Source organism: Gadus chalcogrammus, chromosome 4 (genome assembly GCF_026213295.1).
Source record: "Gadus chalcogrammus isolate NIFS_2021 chromosome 4, NIFS_Gcha_1.0, whole genome shotgun sequence".
NCBI lineage: Eukaryota > Metazoa > Chordata > Actinopteri > Gadiformes > Gadidae > Gadus > Gadus chalcogrammus.
In genome coordinates, this window is record NC_079415.1 from 23,550,152 (window position 1) to 23,571,506 (window position 21,355).

The 21,355-nt window shown below is 45.8% G+C and overlaps 1 protein-coding gene across 2 annotated transcripts in view; it reads right to left on the reverse strand.

The window, feature by feature from the left end:
- Positions 1-21,355, reverse strand: part of LOC130381208 (copper-transporting ATPase 2-like) — a 104,686-nt gene that overhangs the window by 81,026 nt on the left and 2,305 nt on the right. For both annotated transcript variants that reach the window (XM_056588680.1, XM_056588679.1), the window contains exons 2-11: positions 19,804-20,446; positions 17,367-17,594; positions 16,905-17,068; positions 16,526-16,687; positions 16,338-16,411; positions 15,878-16,061; positions 14,048-14,281; positions 6,068-6,159; positions 1,697-1,824; positions 1,158-1,312 (exon numbers count right to left, since the gene is read on the reverse strand). In XM_056588680.1, coding sequence (XP_056444655.1) covers positions 1,158-1,312; positions 1,697-1,824; positions 6,068-6,159; positions 14,048-14,281; positions 15,878-16,061; positions 16,338-16,411; positions 16,526-16,687; positions 16,905-17,068; positions 17,367-17,594; positions 19,804-20,446 — 2,064 coding nt within the window. The remainder of the gene's footprint in view (positions 1-1,157; positions 1,313-1,696; positions 1,825-6,067; positions 6,160-14,047; positions 14,282-15,877; positions 16,062-16,337; positions 16,412-16,525; positions 16,688-16,904; positions 17,069-17,366; positions 17,595-19,803; positions 20,447-21,355) is intronic.

Consider the following 21,355-nt stretch of genomic DNA (forward strand, 5'->3'; position numbering starts at 1 on the left):
CGGAGACAGACAGAGAGAGGGGGCGGGTGAGAGAGAAAAAGGTAGATGGAGAGAGATTTAGACTATTTCATTACTTCGTATTCATACATCGTATTTCACTTTGGTGATTCAGCGCTGAAAATGTTAAGGCAGGCCTGCATGCAGCTTGATGGACAAAGATAAACATAAGCAGACGTGCAAAGAAACAAAGTCAGCCAGCTGGAGGTCTTTCACACATGCAACACACCGCTGGAGATAAGCCTCAACAGACTTGACTAGACACATTCTCTGTTTACTGAGGGGTTAGTTCGGTTTTACGTCGTGGGTGACAAGTGAGGTTCTGTGAGGATGAGCCGTTTTGCAGGGAGACGCGTCCGCGATACAAACAGAAGAGTGGAAAACAGCAACAAGTTAGAACGCAAAATACAGACGAGAAGAGCAAAGTACGAGGTTACCGGTTTCGTGCCAGTCGCATTATAGAAAAGTCATCAATGCATCAGACTTTACACCAGGCTCCGATGGATTAAACTACAGACTTTAAACCAGGGGCCCGGCAGGTTAATCTACAGTCTTTACACCAGGGGCCCATTGCGTTAAACTACAGACTTCACTCTAGGGGCCTGGTTGGTTAAACTATAGACTTTACACCAGGGGCCCGCTGGGTTAAACTACAGACTTTATTCTAGGGGCCCGGTGGGTTAAACTACAGACTTTATTCTAGGGGCCGTTGGGTTATGGCGCGTTTCCACCGAGCGCTGCGGTTAGGTGCAGTACGGTGAGGTGCGGTTAGGGGCGGCTCGTGTTTCCACCACCGACAGTACCCTTAAGGTAGGGTGGGGTTTAAGCCGGATGGCGATAACCGCGGCAGCTACGTAAGCATCGTGACATCATAGCAGCCCGACACAGTGTAGCCTGCTAATAAATTCACTGGAAAAGAAGAACGCGACACATGAAACAAGAGCAACAATGTAGGACTTTTTTCTTGAATAAACGGGTGGGTGAAACTAGAGCATTTACACCAGGTGCCCGGTGTAAAGACTTTACTTTAGGGGCCCAGTAGGTTATCCCGGATTTGCCGGTTTTACATTACATTTTTGTTCACACATCCAGCCTAAATGGGGATTATCTGGAGAATGTGTGAAAGGCCTTCGATGGGTGTAGACTACAGACGGCCTCACCTTGGAGGTTTGGGCCTCCTCCACCAGCTTCACAATCTGGGAGAGGGTGGTGTCCGAGCCCACGTGGGTGGCCTCCACCAGCAAGGCCCCCTGGGCGTTGATGGAGCCGGCGATCACCCTGCTACCCACCCGCTTACTGACGGGCATGGGCTCCCCTGGAGGGGGAGAGAATTAACAGGGAAAGAGGGGGAGAGAAGAGGGAGGGAGGGAGAGAAGGGGGAGAGAGAGAGTGACAGAGAGATACAGAGAAACAAGAGGGGGAGAGAGAGAGACAGAGAGAGACAGAGAGAGAAGAGAGACAGAGACACAGAATTGTCCGAAAGACTTGGAAACTCAGCGAATCCCAGGAGGAATGAATCAAGAAATCAAAAGGATTTTAAGTAATGACAGCGATTAGATGTTACAGAGTTAATGAACTAATTCCAACAAACACACAGAGCTAAACAACAACACTAGCTGGGTTCACTTGATTAACATACAACATTATTCTCCAGATCCGACACACAAGGCCCCTTGATGGAGCAGAGGTCCAGGGTTACCAGTGATCAGGGACTCGTCTGCCATGGAACTGCCCTCCATCACCCTCCCGTCCACGGGGAACCGCCCCCCCGGAGACACCTTCACCACGTCCCCCCGGTGCACCAGCTCTACCAAAACCTGCTCCTCGCTGCGGCCACACACACACACACACACACACACACACACACACACACACACACACACACACACACACACACACACACACACACACACACACACACACACACACACACACACACACACACACACAGGGTTAGCACTAGCGAGTTAGCCCTAGCGAAGCGGCTCGTGTTGGAGTAAAGTCTTGATTACAACATACAACATGATAACAACATACATATAATTCAGTTGTACATTTTAAAAAAACACATTTCACTTTCACTGTAAAGAGTTCACAATCCAATGTATTAAAATGCTGTCCAAATAAAAGTCAGCTGTGTTTTCAGCTACTGTGTGCACAACTCGTTCTGTTGTAATGACAGTTATATCGTTAGTTAAACATTCATCGGATGAGGACGTAAACCCTTACATAACATAACCGTTTGAAAACAGTGAAGAGAGGATGTTGGCCATCTGGGTCTCTGATTCAGACCACTGTTGTGCTTTCAGTGTTTTTAAAACCACGTCACGAACGCATGCCTCACTACCTGGATCCTTCCCCTCACGGACTAAACATATGTCCATACCAAGACGTACACATCACCTAGGGGTGTGACGAGATCTCGTGCCACGAGATCTCGCGAGATTAAACTTGACGATATTACTCGTCACGTTAAAAATCGGTCTCGCGAGATTTGTGATTTATCCGAACTTCTATTTGTCGCTTGTGGGGGCAGTAATGCGCCTTTGCTACATCTAGCCTGCCAGAACCTAAAGAAGGAGAAGGAAAAGAAGAGGAGGAGAAGGAGGGGAAGCAGGGGAAGCATCGAAAGCAGCCATAAGCTGTGTTCGAAATCGTTCCCTATCACGGATATAGTGTACTATTTAGGGTGCTCGCCATTTTGTAGTGGTGTTCGAATTCTCAGTGGTTAATTTCATGCACTATATAGTGCACTTAAAGGCCCTCATTTATCAAACGAGCGTACGACAGAAAACGTGCGTAAAATGGACGTACGCTCATTTCAACGTTGAGCTTGGCATTTATCAATTTGAACGTGAGCGCAGGCTGCGATGAAATCTCACGTCAGGTCTGAGCTCGTGTACGCAAGTTTTTTTGGCGCAACACACGGGTATTTCACTGATGAATAGTGCAGCACAAGTAGCCCATGTTGCACATCTGTATTAATTACTAAATAAATTGGAATTAGCCCAGCCGTTCAAACAATTACAATCAGGTCAGCCCTAATTAAAAACAGTATTGCTATGAAAATAATTAGAATGTGACAGGTGAAATGTTTATTCAGCTGTCTATATAAACAGGAGCTTTGCCAAATAGGTGGTCGAGTCGCAGCGATGGCAGATCTGGCTCTATTAGAGGACCTCAACGCACGTCTAAGACGAGAGAGAGTTTTTCGAGACCGCGCCGATTTCTTTATGGAGAGCGATGAATGGCTCTTGAGTCGTTTTCGTCTCCCAAGGCATCTCCTGATGGAGCTATGCAATGCTTTGGAGCCACAGTTAAGGCGAGAAACTAGGCGATCAAACGCAATACCTGTGCCAGTGCAGGTGTGCTCTACCTTGGGGTTTTTGGCCACCGGGACCTTTCAGCGGAAGATCGGGGACAGGTCTGGTATTTCCCAGCCAAGTATTAGCCGAACCATGCCAGCAGTTTTGGCAGCTATACTGTCCCTCTCTGAACGTTATATTAAATTCCCATACACTAACGATCAGCAAACTGGAATCAAACAGGATTTTTATGCTATTGCTAGGTTTCCAAATGTGATTGGTGCGGTTGATTGTACCCATGTGCGTATGAAGCCACCATCTATTAATGATTACGCGTACATCAACCGCAAAAGCTACCATTCAGTTAATGTTCAGATTATTTGCGATGCCAGAATGTCAATCCTGAACATGGTAGCCCGATGGCCTGGGGGCACGCACAATTCTTTTATTTTCCAAAATAGCAACGTTGGGCATCGTCTACATCAGGGCGCACTACATGGTCAGAGTCATATCGGTGAGTTACGCTGCAGTCGCACTGCACCGGCCTCCTCCCGTTTCTTGCTTGGCCGGCTTCACAGCCGTAACACGTTTTTTGGTGCTGAGCTTCATGTCGGACCATTTTTTCTTAACCTTATTCGGAATTAAATAACTTTAACGGAATGCAAACAATAGCATATATGTGAAATGTTTTAAGCTGGATAACAGAAGTTGTACATTTAATTTATTATTTAATTAATTTAATTAACAAACCTCTTCCGTAGCCCGACGAACATTGGAAACACTATTCAGTGCAACAGTTATTCCCTTCCATATAGCATTCTTTTGCTGGCCTTTAATGCCAGCTTTTAGGCTACCAAATAAAACCACACGGTTCGCATCCACCAGTGACCCGAGCGTCTCCATTTGGGTCTCGGAAAAATTCCTCTATTTTACCGTTGGACGTTTCTCCATGTCGTAAAAGTTGGGGGCGAGACTTCTGAAGACGTGCTTTTATATGGGCGTGTTACGTTAATTACGATCGATCTCAGCCGCCGTATTTATCAACACCAAGATCCTTCGTACGCTGGGATTGGTGTGATACGAAGGTTTCGTAAATCTCACGTGGGTCCTATCGTAAGATGAATCATGCGTTCAGATTTGCGCTCATTTCTACGTTCGTTTGATAAATGAGGGCCAAAGTACCTACAATTTGAGTGTACATACGATGTAGCCTACATGTTACTCCCGTATACCACAATGCAATGCGGTCGTATTTTTCCGGAGGAGAAGAAGAGGCTGAATAACCGCGAAAACAAATACCTTTAATCAAAGTACATTTTGGGTACTTTGATTTGGTTTTGCACATAATATTGTTTGCAATTGAAAAAAATTATTATTTAATTTAATTTATTTTAATTTAACTTTTATAAATTTTAGTTTTACGACATAAAGCTCAGCACCAAAAAACGTGTTGCGGCTGTGAAGCCGGCCAAGCAAGAAACGGGAGGAGGCCGGTGCAGTGCAACTGCAGCGTAACTCACCGAGATGACTCTGACCATGTAGTAGAGAAGAAGAGGCTGAATAACCGCGAAAACAAATACCTTTAATCAAAGTACATTTTGGGTACCGATTTGGGTACTTTGATTTGGGTACTTTGATTTGGTTTTGCACATAATATTGTTTGCAATTGAAAAAAAGAATTATTTAATTTAATTTATTTTAATTTAACTTTTATAAATTTTAGTTTTAGTTTCAATTTCATGCATGTAAAAAGTTATAATAAAACATTTCAAAATGCATGCAGGACTTTGTTAAATAAAAGTCTGTTGGTCCAGTCATATAATTTGTCATTGTAGTTTTCTTAAAATCTCGTCTCGTCTCGTTCTCGTGAACCCAATATCGTGTCTCGTCTCGTCTCGTGAGCTGAGTTTATCGTCACACCCCTATCACCTACTGATCTATACCCCCATCTATATAGAAGAGGAATAACCTGAGCAGCACTGTAAAAGACTGGTTTTGGAGTTTTAAGGTGGTGGAGGTCCAGACTGTTGAAGCATTCCGTCTCGCTGGTGCAGTGTGTATAACATGGCCCTCAGAAGGCACTAGTCACTGGAGCGCTGTGTGACTTGGCAGTAAAGTAGCTGTGTCATAATGATGATCAACCCCATAACCAGACATTTAATACCTGGAAATAAAATGTGTGTATTATTAATAGTTGTGAGAGAGAGTGCATGTGTGTCTGAGTGAGTGCATGTGTGTCTGAGTGAGTGAGTGAGTGAGTGAGTGAGTGAGTGAGTGAGTGAGTGAGTGAGTGAGTGAGTGAGTGAGTGAGTGAGTGAGTGAGTGAGTGAGTGAGTGAATGTGTGTCTGAGTGAGTGAGTGAGTGAGTGAGTGCATGTGTGTCTGAGTGAGTGAGTTAGTGCATGTGTGTCTGAGTGAGTGAGTGAGTCTGAGTGAGTGAGTGAGTGAGTGAGTGAGTGAGTGAGTGAGTGCATGTGTGTCTGAGTGAGTCTGAGTGAGTGAGTGAGTGAGTGAGTGAGTGAGTGAGTGAGTGAGTGAGTGCATGCGTGTCTGAGTGAGTGAGTGAGTGCATGTGTGTCTGAGTGAGTGAGTGAGTCTGAGTGAGTGCATGTGTGTCTGAGTGAGTGAGTGAGTGAGTGAGTGTGTGTCTGAGTGAGTGAGTGAGTGAGTCTGAGTGAGTGAATTTGTGTCTGAGTGAGTGAGTGAGTGAGTGAGTGAGTGAGTGAGTGAGTGAGTGAGTGAGTGAGTGAGTGAGTGTGAGATACCGGAGGATGCAGTGGTCTGGGCCCAGTGTGACCACGGTGGCATCCGTCGCCTGGAGGGACATCAGCTTGGCCAGGGCCTCGGACGTCTTGCTCTGAACACCAGCAGAAGATGGCCGGTAATTATTGATAAGAATGACATCACATTGTCATTGATAAGAATGACTTCACATTGTTATTGTTAAGAATGACATGACATTGTCATTAATATGAATGACATCACATTATCATTAATAAGAATGATATCAAATAATCATTAATAAGAATGACATTACATTATTATTGATAAGAATGACATCACATTATCATTAATAACAATGACATCACATTATCATAAATAAGATTGACATCACATTATTATCAATAGTAAAATCACGTTATCGTTAATAAGATTGACATCACATTATTATCAATAGTAAAATCACGTTATCGTTAATAAGATTGAATCACATTATTATCAATAATGACATCACATTATTATTAATAAGAATGACATCACATTATTATTAATAATAATCATGTGAGTGAATTAGTGGATTTTTTAAAATCTATTTAAGGAACTTAAATTTCAGAGAATTGTATTTACGCATAAAATTGTACTGTTTATGCTTTAGAATCTCAATGTAATTTCACAGCTTGTAATGTCAAATGGATGATTCATAAGTATGAGGTTATAAAATGCTCATAACAGTGTTTACAAAGCTTATAATCGTGTTTTTCTGTTTTATACAATCTATAAAGTTGATGATCTACTATGTTACGGCATTAAACATGGTCAAGATCCCTTTATGATGCTGTATCATCAGCTTGCTAGTTAGCTTTTACCATGTAGAATCATCATCTAGGTCAGGTCGTGGCACCATTCTTTATGAGATATTGGCCCTCGATCAAACGAACGTAGAAATGAGCGCAAATCTGAACGCATGATTCATCTTACGATAGGACCCACGTGAGATTTACGAAACCTTCGTATCACACCAATCCCAGCGTACGAAGGATCTTGGTGTTGATAAATACGGCGGCTGAGATCGATCGTAATTAACGTAACACGCCCATATAAAAGCACGTCTTCAGAAGTCTCGCCCCTAACTTTTACGACATGGAGAAACGTCCAACGGTAAAATAGAGGAATTTTTCCGAGACCCAAATGGAGACGCTCGGGTCACTGGTGGATGCGAAACATCTGGTTTTATTTGGTAGCCTAAAAGCTGGCATTAAAGGCCAGCAAAAGAATGCTATATGGAAGGAAATAACTGTTGCAGTGAATAGTGTTTCCAATGTTCGTCGGGCTACGGAAGAGGTTTGTTAATTAAATTAATTAAATAATAAATTAAATGTACAACTTCTGTTATCCAGCTTAAAACATTTCACATATATGCTATTGTTTGCATTCCGTTAAAGTTATTTAATTCCGAATAGGGTGAAGAAAAAATGGTCCGACATAAAGCTCAGCACCAAAAAACGTGTTGCGGCTGTGAAGCCGGCCAAGCAAGAAACGGGAGGAGGCCGGTGCAGTGCGACTGCAGCGTAACTCACCGAGATGACTCTGACCATGTAGTGCGCCCTGATGTAGACGATGCCCAACGTTGCTATTTTGGAAATTAAAAGAATCGTGCGTGCCCCCAGGCCATCGGGCTACCATGTTCAGGATTGACATTCTGGCATCGCAAATAATCGGAACATTAACTGAATGGTAGCTTTTGCGGTTGATCAACCGCACCAATCACATTTGGAAACCTAGCAATAGCATAAAAATCCCGTTTGATTCCAGTTTGCTGATCGTTATTATATGGGAATTTAATATAACGTTCGGAGAGGGACATTATAGCTGCCAAAACTGCTGGCATGGTTCGGCTAATACTTGGCTGGGAAATAGCAGACCTGTCCCGATCTCCCGCTGCAAGATCCCGGTGGCCAAAGATCCCAAGGTAGAGCAAACCTGCACAGGTATTGCGTTTGATCGCCTAGTTTCTCGCCTTAACTGTGGCTCCAAAGTATTGCATAGCTCCATCAGGAGATGCCTTGGGAGACGAAAACGACTCAAGAGCCATTCATCGCCCTCCTTAAAAAAATCGGCGCGGTCTCGAAAAACTCTCTCGTCTGTGCGTTGAGGTCCTTAACAGTGCCAGATCTGCCATCGCTGAGACACGACCACCTATTTGGCAAAGCTCCTGTAGACAGCTATAGACAGCTGAATAAACATTTCAACTGTCACATTCTAATTATTTTCATAGCAATACTGTTTTTAATTAGGCCTGACTTGATTGTAATTGTTTGAACGGCTGGGCAAATTCCAATTTATTTAGTAATTAATACAGATGTTGAACATGGGCTACTTGTGCTGCACTATTCATCATTGAAATACCCGTATGTTGCGCCAAAAAAACTTGCATACACGAGCTCAGACCTGACGTGAGAATTCATCGCAGCCTGCGCTCACGTTCAAATTGATAAATGCCAAGCTCAACGTTGAAATGAGCGTACGTCCATTTTACGCGCGTTTTCTGTCGTACGCTCGTTTGATAAATGAGGGCCATTGTGTCTAGGACAGATGAGTCTTCTAAACGAGTAGCACACAATATGTGTAGAATAAAATGTTATTTAATATAAGCATATGATGAGGTGAAACTTATTTTTAGGACACGTCGGCCAGCGAAATATTGGATTTATTATTAGGGGATGATCATGGGAAAGTACAGGCAGCAAAGTTACCAAGGATACATTCAGGGAGACAATGAGTAAACAAGATTCTTAAAAGGGAAAGTATAATACATTTTGTCTTAGGTTGTGTCATATCTGGCAGTAGGTGAGTTTGGTAACTAAGATTCCTAGTGTTTAGAACTACGATTGTTTGTTCTAACTTTCCATCTGTTACTACAGTGTGATTTAGACCTGTCGTGTTGTGATCAGTTAAGAGGTCGTTCTTCTTGCTATCGTTTCTGACACTTAAGGGGGAACAAAAGGGATGATAGCTGGGCGGAGCCAAGTCTGCCTATTTAGCAGACTCGGGAAGCGGAGTAAACTCAGTATAATACATTTTGTCTTACAAGTACGTTGTGTCATATCTGGCTGTAGGTGAGTTTGGTAACTAAGATTCCTAGTGTTTAGAATTACGATTTTTTTTTCTAACTTTCCATCTGTTACTACAGTGTGATTCAGACCTGTCGTGTTGTGATCAGTTAAGAGGTCGTTCTTCTTGCTATAGTTTCTGCCACTTAAGGGGAAACAAAAGGCTTGATAGCTGGGCGGAGCCAAGTCTGCCTATTTAGCAGAGTCGGGAAGCTGAGTAAACTCAGTATAATACATTTTGTCTTACAAGTACGTTGTGTCATATCTGGCTGTAGGTGAGTTTGGTAACTAAGATTCCTAGTGTTTAGAATTACGATTTTTTTTTCTAACTTTCCATCTGTTACTACAGTGTGATTCAGACCTGTCGTGTTGTGATCAGTTAAGAGGTCGTTCTTCTTGCTATAGTTTCTGCCACTTAAGGGGAAACAAAAGGCTTGATAGCTGGAGCTAAGTCTACCTGAGCTACCATGCCCATTTAAGGGCTAGCTATTGTTAGCATCAGCTGTAGTGTCAGGACCCAGCAAACGAAGACAAAGGGAGTCTCTCTGCGGGAGTCCCTCGAGGAAGCCCGGGGAGGCCACCTGCCCTATTGTAGCTATGTGTCGTACGACCCTTCACTTCCTGGCCCTGACAGAGACCTGGATCACTCCAGAGAACTCTGCTACTCCTGCTGCCCTCTCCACCATATACTCATTCTCGCACACCCCTAGACCATCCGGGCGAGGAGGGGGGACCGGACTCCTCATCTCGCCTATGTGGTCCTACCAGGTCCTTCCACTAGAACACTTGGCCAGATATGCGTTTGAACTCCACGCTGTCACTGTCACCATTCCTATCAAGCTCTCCATTGTGGTGATCTACCGTCCTCCAGGTCCCCTCCGTGACTTCTACGACGAGATGGATGCCCTCCTCAGCTGCTTTCCTGAGGATGGCACACCACTCGTTATCCGCAGTGACTTCAACATCCTGCCAGACAAGTTGCACTCACCTGAATCAACCAACTTTTTCGCCACCTTTGCCTTAACACTATCCCCTCCTCCTCCCACACACAGGGCCGGGAACCAGCTTGACCTAATATTCACCAGGTCCTGCGGCACCTCTGCTTTCTCCGTTACCCCGCTCCCCGTGTCTGACCATCACTTTGTTGATTTTTCTCTCCTCTTGAAACCCTCTCCCCCCTCCTCTCTAGTTCCCACATTGTTTTCCCTGTTCTCGTCCCTCCTCAACCCTCCCTCACCCCCACCTCCTTCCTGCCTCACTGCTGATGACTTTGTTACCTACTTTACCCAGAAAGTGAAGGACATTCGCTCCTCTTTTATCCCTGCCTCCATTCTCCCTCCTCCCATCCCCTCCTCTGTCTTTACCCAATTTAGCCTCCTCACCTCTGACGAAGTCAACAGAATAATAACATCTAACCATGCCACCACCTGCCCCCTTGACGCTATCCTCTCCTCTCGCCTCCAGGATGTCTCAAGCGACATCCTGCCATTTCTCACCTCACTTAACAACTCCTCCCTCACTTCAGGCATTGTTCCAGCGTCTTTCAAGACTGCCAGAATAAAGCCTCTCCACAAAAAAACAACTCTTAATACCACCGACATCCAGAACTACAGACCGGTTTCTCTTCTTTCATTCCTGTCTAAAACACTGGAACGTGCCGTTGCTAACCAACTGTCCTCCTATTTCTCATCTAACAACCTCCTTGACCCTCACCAGTCAGGTTTCAAGAAGGCACACTCCACTGAGACGGCTCTCCTCCGTGCTGCCAGAGCCTCATCCCTCTCATCGGTTCTCATTCTCCTCGACCTGTCCGCAGAATTGTACACAGTGAACCAACAGATTCTCCTTGCCACTCTTGCCGAACTTGGCATCGCTGAATCTGCTCTTTCCTGGTTCACATCCTACCTGATGAACCGCACCTATCAAGTAACATGGAATGGCTCCTTGTCCAAACCTTGCACGCTTGAAACTGGTGTCCCTCAAGGCTCTGTACTGGGGCATCTTCTGTTCTCCCTCTATACCAGATCTCTGGGCTCGGTAATTGCATCACCCAGCTTTTCCTATCACTGCTATGCTGACGACACTCTATTTCTTTCTTTCCCCTCATCTGATAAAGCCCTGATTGCAACACGCATATCGGAATGTCTTGCGGACATCAGCACCTGGACAACTGCCCATCACCTGAGGCTTAACCTCAGCAAAACCGAGCTCCTCCTAATCCCAGGGAAAGATTACCAACACATGGACTTGCTGGTCACCGCTGGTCACCATTGAGAACATCACTGTATCTCCTTCTCCAACTGCCAGAAACCTCGGTGGGGTATTGGACAATCAGTTATGCTGCACCGCAAACATCACTGCGGTGGCCCGACCCTGCAGATTTGCACTTTACAACATCCGCAGAATCCGGCCCTTCCTCACAAGGGAAGCAGCTCAGCTTCTAGTCCAATCACTGATCATCTCCCGCCTCGACTACTGGAACTCACTCCTGGCTGGACTTCCTGCCTCTGCGATTAAACCTTTGCAGCGCATCCAGAATGCGGCAGCGCGCCTCGTGTTCAACCTACCGAAGTTCTCCCATGTGACCCCCCTCTTCCGGGACCTCCACTGGCTCCCTGTAGTAGCTCGCATCAAATTTAAGACGATGGTACTGGCATACAAGGCAGCCGATGGAACTGCCCCTGCCTACCTCCAAGCATTGCTAAAGCCACACACCCCAGCTCGATCCCTCCCCTCAACTACCTCAGCTGGACGTCTGGTACCGCCATCGCTAAGACCTAGCAAAGGCCGTTCAGCAAAGTCACAACTTTTCTCGGTTTTCGGACCTCAGTGGTGGAACAAGCTCCCTTCCGCTCTCAGGACCGCAGAGTCGCTCACTATCTTCCGAAAAAGACTCAAGACTCACCTGTTCAGAGACCACCTCAACTCTGCATAGCCACCCTCCCCCTTCTGGCCACCATTGTACACTATATTGTGTTGTGTTGTATTGTATCGTTTTGTATTATAGTACTTATCTGTGTAGCAACTGCAGTAGCTGCTATCATTGCTGTAACACGGGGAATTGGTTAGCCTAGCGATTGTACTTGCACTTGGTTCTATGAACATCCTTTCCGTACCGACAGCGATATATTGTTGCATTTCTTATGACAAATGTACTTATTATAAGTCGTTTTGGATAAAAGAGTCTGCTAAATGCCCTAAATGGAAATGGAAATGAAAATGGAAACGTTTTCATTGTGGGTAGGGAATATACAAGTAACAAAGAGTAAGTGGGAGTGACCATCCTGGAGAGTTTAGGATTGGCGGGAGAGGCCAAGTTAAAATGCAATACACTATGGGGGAAGTGGACATGTCTGCAAGTCTGCAATACAGTTAAACAAATAAGTCAGTAGATTGGCCTGGCCTCAGTATCAGACTCAGTGGCTCCAGTGGGAATGCAAATCTTAAAGGTCCCATGACATGCCACCAGGTGTGGGTTGATTAGCCGTTACAAGCCGTTTTGGAAATCTGCCCCTTATGACATCACTGGTGGGCGTGTCCACCTAGATGTGTGACGGATAGATGAGCAACGTTTGCTACAGTCCACTGGGTAGGCTGGTAGACTGATCTATCCAGCACACTTCTAGGTGGATACGCCCCCCTGTGATGTCATAAGGGGCAGATTTCCAAAACGGCTTATCAGCCCACACCTGGTGGCATGTCACGGGACCTTTAACCTCTTTCAGTTAGAGAGAGGAAGGGTGGTATCTTAAGGAGAATGTAAACAGTTCCTTTTAGAATGACTAGTAATAATATAAACAAGGTTAATGTCATCTTTATAGTTGTGTATTATAGACAGTGATGGGAATAACGGCGTTATATACAACCGAGTTACTAACTGCGTTAATCCTTTCAGTAACGAGTAATCTAATGGAATACCCTTCCCATCATTATAACGCTGTTACCGTTACTTCCTAAAAATGCGGCGCGTTACTATAATTGAAGCATTTTTTTCATCAGACCCACTAGTTCTCGCTCTCTCTCTTTACTGTTCTTCCTTAGTTCGTAGGTACGAGACAATCGCCTTAATGATAAAGATTGGCTGAGGTAGAGATACATGTCACGGTAAGCCAATCAGAGGTAGAGTTGGGCGGTTGTTGTTTACACACATTCGAAAGCACGCATAGTCGGACACACGATACAAGTTAGTCAACGTGAAACTGGAATGGCGAACCCAAATAATCCAAAAACAGCCTTCTTTAAATGGAAGTATAGTATAGCAATTACTTTTCCCTCCAAGAAATTAATGGAACGAGTTTAATCGTGAAATGCACGTACTGCCAGGTCGATGTAAAGTAATTCATACATCTTTCAACGTTGCATACTTCCGTGCATCCCATGCTTCCATGCATGACATGCACATGTATTTTGAGTTTCGTTGCAGAGGGGTGGGGGTGGACATGGGGTCCAAATTATTTGACACATTTGATGATTTAAAACTTTACTTGAAAGTAAACGCAGTAATTACTTTCCACAGTAACTAGCTACTTTTATAATTTGTAACGGAGAAACTACTTTAGTTACCTTTTGGGAGAAGTAACTAGTAACTGTAACCAATTACTTTTTTAAAGTAACTTGCCCAACAAGAGTGAGCATCAATCATAGCGCTACAGAGTCTTGTAACAGTTTTGCGCCCTTGCACGAAAGCGAGGCCATTCTGCAAAGAGAGGAGATGTACTAGACAAGTGGTCTGTGTGATCTTACAACCAGTTGTTGCTGGGAAAGGTAAAAGGAAAAGGATAACTCTTTGGAATTACCCATAACAATCATCCGCAAGCTAGCTAGCATATCCAACTAACAACCTAGCTAGCTTTTACAACTACCTAGCTAGCTCCCTACGAATGCTCGCGACCCTCCGACCACCAATCCAATCACCTTGGCCACATGCTCCAGCCATCTCCCAAGGGCGATAAAGACGAAGAGCATAGGCGGCGTGTCGAAGAAGGTGACTGGGCTCTTGGCCGCGCCCTCCGCCATGGCGACGACCAGCACCACACACGAGTACACGTAGGCGATGGACGTGGCGAGCACAATCAGGACGTCCATGTTGGCCGTGTAGTGGCGCAGCGAGCGGTACGCCTGGACGTAGAAGTAGCGGCCTCCGAAGATCTATGGCAGAAGATACACAGTGACTTTGGGAGATGAAGACCTTGCGTTACATGAGGAGGAGATGAAGATACCACAGTGCCCTCGGGTTACATGGGAAGGAGATGAAGATAACAGTGACCTCGGGTTACATGAGGAGGAGTTGAAGACCTCGGGTTACATGAGGAGGAGATGAAGACAACAGTAACCTCAGGTTACATGAGGAGATGAAGATAACAGTGACCTCAGGTTACATGAGGAGTAGATGAAGACCTCAGGGTACATGAGGAGGAGATGAAGATAACAGTAACCTCAGGTTACATGAGGAGATGAAGATAACAGTGACCTCAGGTTACATGAGGAGGAGATGAAGACCTCAGGGTACATGAGGAGATGAAGATAACAGTAACCTCAGGTTACATGAGGAGGAGATGAAGACCTCTGGTTACATCAGGAGGAGATGAAGATAACAGTAACTTCAGGGTACATGAGGAGGAGATGAAGACTTCAGGTTACATGAGGAGGAGATGAAGATAACAGTGACCTCAGGTTACATGAGGAGGAGATGAAGACCTCAGGTTACATGAGGAGGAGATGAGGATAACAGTGACCTCAGGTTACATGAGGAGGTGATGAAGATAACACGGGGACCTAGGGTTACATGGGGAGGAGATGAAGACCTCGGGTTACATGAGGAGGAGATGAAGATAACAGTGACCTCAGGTTACATGAGGAGGAGATGAGGATAACAGTGACGTCAGGTTACATGAGGAGGAGATGAAGATAACACAGGGACCTAGGGTTACATGGGGAGGAGATGAAGACCTCGGGTTACATGAGCATATTAGGATCATACGATTTAAATCGTACCATTTATTTAAGTTTAAATGGTTATGTTGGATTAGAATTAAGAATTAAATAATCAATTGTGAAAATCTGGTGTGGATGTATGACCACTATTTAATAATAAGAATTAGATAACAATTTAATGGATGATATTGGGCCATCTGGGAAGGAAACCTTTGATTAGTTTGGCTGAGTACCATGCTTAAACACGACGCTCAATGTGCACTTGCTTTGGGGCCCTACACTGCGCTGACTTCAATTTTGTTTCAAGTACAGCCAAGGCTCATCCTCTTAATTTTTTATTAAAAATAAATACATCAAGGAGGTTGTCTGTTTATTAAATAAATATTAAACATTGAAAAACAAGTGGCAATCGGATGAAAGCATCAACAATGCAGCAATGTGGGTGAAAATCAATTTAAACCTTAAGCATGGAAACATATCATTTGGTGGAACTTTTTCGCTTTGTGTGAAAAAGCATGCTGGGGGTCAGCTTAGCTCAGGAGGTAGAGCAGTTGACTTGTAACCGAAAGGTTGCTAGTTCGATCCCCAGCTCCTCCTAGCTGAGTGTTGATGTGTCCCTGAGCAAGACACTTAACCCTAACTTCTCCTGACAAGCTGGCTGTCGCCTTTCATGGTTGACTCTTTCATCGGTGTGTGAATGTATGTAATAACCGATGTATGTCACTTTGGATAAAAGTGTCTGCTAAATGCCCTAATTGTAATTGCTGGCCCCAGCAGCAGGAGGCCCCCCAGTACAGGGTTACTGGGTACCTGTACAGGGGTACAGAGGAGGAAGAAGGCCAGGTTGAGGATGGAGAGGCCGGGCAGCATGTTCTGCTCCTCAGGCATGGCTCCTCCGTGTTCCCCATGCTGACTGTCCATCACCATCATGTAGATCATCAAGCCCATCACCGGCATGCCGAACAGCAGGCTCAGCAGGAAGGAGCTCTTCCACCTGGACACCAAGGATTCATCAAGTCCTCACGCAATACCCATTTTCTTTACTCTAGTACTCTGTTTCAAGTACTTCATGAAATATACTTCATGATCACAATATTACGTTGATTAATCAATTATTCATCAAAGTATCTATATTATATATTGGCGGCAAGATTTGCAATAAGTGTTGAAACAATCAGCTGATTCGTAGTTAAATTACTAAAAATATATATTTTAATTTGGATATTTATGTTGTCATTTATAATAGAAATATGAAGAAATGGATACTTGCTGATGAATCTCTTTTGAGTGGTCGATGTAATTTTGATGGCTTGCTTTTAGAAGCATGGCCCCAAACCCCATTTGCTGGAGTTAAGAAGAACATAAATAATAGAGAAAGGATTAGGGTGCCATCTTTGTTATTGTTGTTGTCGTCATAGTAGTCATAGTTGTTCTGTCTTAGACGCGGTGCTGCACTACCTCAATGGTCCTGATGATGTCGCGAGCACCAATCACTTCAGGGTCAAACCGAATGTTAGCTTTGTTGGTTGCCAGGGCGACAGAGGCCGCCAGGACCCCTCTGGTACTGGTGAGTCTGGACTCGATGCTGTGCACGCACGACGCACACGTCATCCCTGTCACCTGAACATGGAGCAGAATTTGAAAAAATAATTTTCTTTCTTCAAATTTGTCAAAAACATTTCTTAACCAAGTCTGAATACTATGAAGTTGTTTGGGAAACTGTAATTCAAAAAAGAATAACACTAATTCCATCAGGGAGCAGGTAGAGGGTTAGCGGGCATCAAGGCTGTTGGAACACCCTGACCATGCGACTATTCTCCACTGGATGAGGTCTCACCGTGAGGGCCAGCTTCCCTTGGGGGACCGCGTCATCCTCAAGAAGTGAAGCCCCAAAGCCCAGCTCCTCGATGAGCTGCATCACAGCCATGGCGTCCAGCAGGTCCGTGTGGTACTTGACCTCCGCCTTTCCTGCCATCAGAGCCACCAACACCGACACGATACCTTGCGTTGACACGGCACAAAAAGTCGTTGTGCGCCCCAAATATTCGGCAGATGTTCACAGCATTTTGGCAATAACGTGATAAAATGTTTCTGTTTACTAAAATCATAAAGTTTCTAAATAATTAAGCATTTTGGAAAGGGTTGGCAAAAATGCTTTCAGGAAAAAGAACATCTCATAGAACAAAGTCTGAATTGTAACAAATTTAGCATGTAGGTCACCGACGGCGATGTTGCATTTCCAGTGGCGCCCCAGCGTGAGCTAGTCATCGGATCATCTTCATCGCGATATCGTCCTCACCTCTTTGTTTGAGGAGGTTCCTCTCGATGTTGGCGACACAGGAGGTGCAGGTCATGCCCGTTACACCAATGAAGCACTTCTCTATCTTCAAGGCGTCCGTCAGGTCACCCAGGCGGCTGTTGGGTGGTCTCTGGGACCCCGTGCTGCTACCCCTTGCCATCGAGCCCCGCGTCGGTGAACCCTTGCTCGGGTCGGACGACTTTGCCAGCGGTTTTTGGGTCAAGGGTTCTTAAGAGAGAAAATTATGCTTTTAAGTTATATAGGATAGCAATTAAAGGCCCCAACGTGGTAGCGATTGATCATTCCTTCAATACCACTGTTGGAGTGTGCTCGGATGATGGCTGCTTCAAGCAGCCTTGTCTGGCCCAGTCTGATTGGACTCTGGGGCTGGGTCAGGCTGCAGACATGTTGGGCATTGAGTAATCAGTGTGCACAGGTTAAACCAGCCACACCATGCATCATATTCTGCAACTTTTACAATAAGCCGGATGTCAAACTCAGCTCCCCGAGTCCTTAATGTTTGGAGGAGCCTAGTTAAAGTCACCTAGGTGGAGTGTGGCAGTCACCTAGGTTGTGTTTAGCATGGACCTTTGCTACACTGGTACCCAATGAGGGGGCCTCTACAAACCGCATGTGATATCGGGGGGGTGTGCAGAGACTGGCTACCAACAGCGGCAACGTAGCCCCCCAGCAACAGCCCTTCACCAAGCAGCTCTGTGGAGCCCAGCGGAGGACGGGGGAGGAGAGGGGAGGACGGGGAAGGATGGGGGAGGACGGGATATGCAGCACAGCAACCATCACAGGCGAGGCAACCATCTGTGGCTAGCCCCCCGAGCATGAGGCTACCACCGCAGCCCAGCTGAACCTCAATCCCAGTAGCCACTTCCAGACAGCCCTGCCCACGCCACGTACACCAACAACTCCGCCAGGCAAGGCAGCAGCCCCGGTCTCCGGTCCCCAGGAGGACGGAGGGGGAGGTCAGGGTGGCGGGTCACCCTGGGAGGTGTGGGGACACTCCGGTTCAGGTAATTATTTTATTCTAGAATTCTCTACAATTTCTTTATGGATGGGGGGGGCTTCGGTGTTGGGGTATTTGGGTATGTGTGTGTGGATGATGGCTGGTTTAAGCAGCCTCACCTGGCCGAGTCTGATAGCAATCCTGCGGCACATTGAGTAATCAGTGTGCAACAGGTTCAACCATTGATCAACACATACTCTCACATGGCAACAAGGAGCACCAGGCCATGTATCACTTTTTGCAACTTTTACAAGAAACCTCCTGTGGCCGGAGGACCTCAATAAAAGTCACCTTGGTGGCGTGTAGCATAGACCTTTAATGCAACCACCATTACAAACCACATGCTACACATTTATTTAATGGCATAAATCGGTAATAATGCAATACGTTTTATAAGTCCCGTCCTTCGGAGGAGACGTAAAACCGAGGTCCTGACTCAATGAGGTCATAAAAGATCCCAGGGCACTTATCGCAAAGAGTAGGCTAATTCAATCTGGCCCCCTAGACTCATTAATTCCCTCACTCTCCACCTCAAGCTGGTGTGTGGTGAGCGTTCTGGCGCAAATTGGCTGCCGTGCATTACCCAAGTGGGTGCTACACACTGGTGGTGGTTAGTGGGGTTCCCCCTTCCCTGTAAAAGCGTCTTTTAGTGTCTAGAAAAGCGCTATATAAATTCAATCCATTATTATTATTAAGCTACTGATTATTATACATTAAGGAAAATATTGTATTGAGCAACGTCAGTATTTCCACAACAAAGCAGCATCACAGCATGTTCCACTTTTTTATGATGAATATTCCTTGAACTCAGTTAAACCCCTAAGTATTTGTGACCTTGACACCCAAAATAGAATAATAATAATTAATTCCCCTCTTTGGCAGACTGCCGTGTCATTAAATCCAACAAAGGAGAAAAAATGGAAAGGAGTCCCAGCCAACATAAGAGCCCTTGGTATCCACTCCAAGGAATACTTGCTCTGGTTTCCCTGGTTACAGGAGGCAACACAGGCTGTGAATTAAAACATAGGAACATGCTTCTTCTCCAGCCAGAACGGGGAAGGCAAAATGTTTTCCATACTTGAATACTACAGAAAAGAACGAGGAATGGAAAAGCGAGGAAGCTGTTACAGCTATAGCACTGCATTGTGGGAAATGACGGAAAATCTGCTACATCAAGTGTGATTATCTTTTTCTTATGCTGTAAGTTGTGTTTGTTTCGTGTTCAGTTGCTGGCGAGTTTGACATTTCATGAATACAACCTACCTCATGAATCTACAACCATTTTTAGTATTTAGTCCTAGTATCCTACGTAAAATAAGGAATTTAGGAATTAGAAGAACCCTAAAAGACTTCTTGTTATGTAGTCGAAACGTACAGAATGTGACCATATCTCACAGTGGCTGTTCCTTTGATCCTAACCTTCTAGGAAGGCCCGGAAGCCCATATCTTCGATGGCGGCCCCGAGCCGTGGCGGCTGGGTCACGCTGGGGTCGAATGTCACCATCGCCTTCCCCTCCTCCAGCAACACGGCGACAGAACGCACACCAGGAGCCTGCGCCAACCTCCCCTCGATGGCCCGCACGCAGGACTCGCAGGTCATCCCCGCCACCCAGATGCAGACCGTCGCCGGGGCCCCCAACACCGGGGCCCCCAACGCTTGGGCCCCAAGCGCCGGCAGGACCGCAGGGCGCTCCCCGGCCCCAAACGTGGCGGTGAAGCCCATCTCCCCGATGACGTCTCTGAGGGCATCCGCCGCCACCTCCCATGGCCGGTACGCGATCACTGCTGCGCCGTCCTCCAGGGACGCCCGCACACCGGACACCCCCGCCACCGCCCCCACACGCTCCTCCAAGGAACGGACGCAGGTGCCACAGGTCATCCCCTCCACGCCGATCCACACGGTCCGGGTCACTTCCCCTCTGAGGACCTCGGGAAGGGCGGGGACGCGACTGCTGGCATCGTACCGATCGAGGGCAGTTGCGTAGACGGGTACGCTTGGGGCCTGGAGGTACAGCTCGCCCTGGCTCCCGCTCTCGTAGGCCGGGTTGTCATGGCCGCGTTCCTTGTGGGACAGAGTGGGGGGAAGGACATGGGAGAGGAACCGTGTTTTCAAACCTTGTTCCATCCATTAGGTTTAGATTATCAATGTCGTGGACTTTATGAGCCCACATGTACGATCTGCCAGGATTAGGAACACATGTAAACTTTTAATACAAAGGACGTCAAATGCAGGCCTTTTTAAATCTGTTAAACCGTTTGGTGAAATGCTGACTTTGGAAATAAACATTGCCTTAACTTATCTCCATTTGAGAGATGGTGATGAACTAATTTACTGCTTTTTCTTATCATACATAGATATTATATTCTGGCACAACTGCAATTACAGACTGCAGCACCCACTATTGCAGATCAAATAGCCAGAAAACAATGTGCTTCATAAGGGCTTCAGCTAACATGAAGGACAGAAAAATAAAGATTTCGGTCCCATGGAGACTCTCTCTTTCTCTGGACCTCATATGGCCCTGAAACACGCGTGTGTCTTTAAGATTGTGCGTGTGTGTGTGTGTGTGTGTGTGTGTGTGTGTGTGTGTGTGTGTGTGTGTGTGTGTGTGTGTGTGCGTTTAAGATAATGTGTGTGTGTGTGTGTGTGTGTGTGTGTGTGTGTGTGTGTGTGTGTGTGTGTGTGTGTGTGTGTGTGTGTGTGTGTTTCATGGAGTTTGTGTGTTTAAGTGTGTCATGGAGTTAGTGTGTGTTTGTGTATCTTTAAGATAGTGTGTGTGTGTGTGTGTGTGTGTGTGTGTGTGTGTGTGTGTGTGTGTGTGTGTGTGTGTGTGTGTGTGTGTGTGTGTGTGTGTGTGTGTGTGTGTGTGTGAAAGAGGAAGACGTTGCAAGCCTTCCTATAAGCCTCCAAATGTGACTCTGCTTAAAGTCAAAAGTAATATATGTTGGACTCTTCAGGGCACCCTCTTGA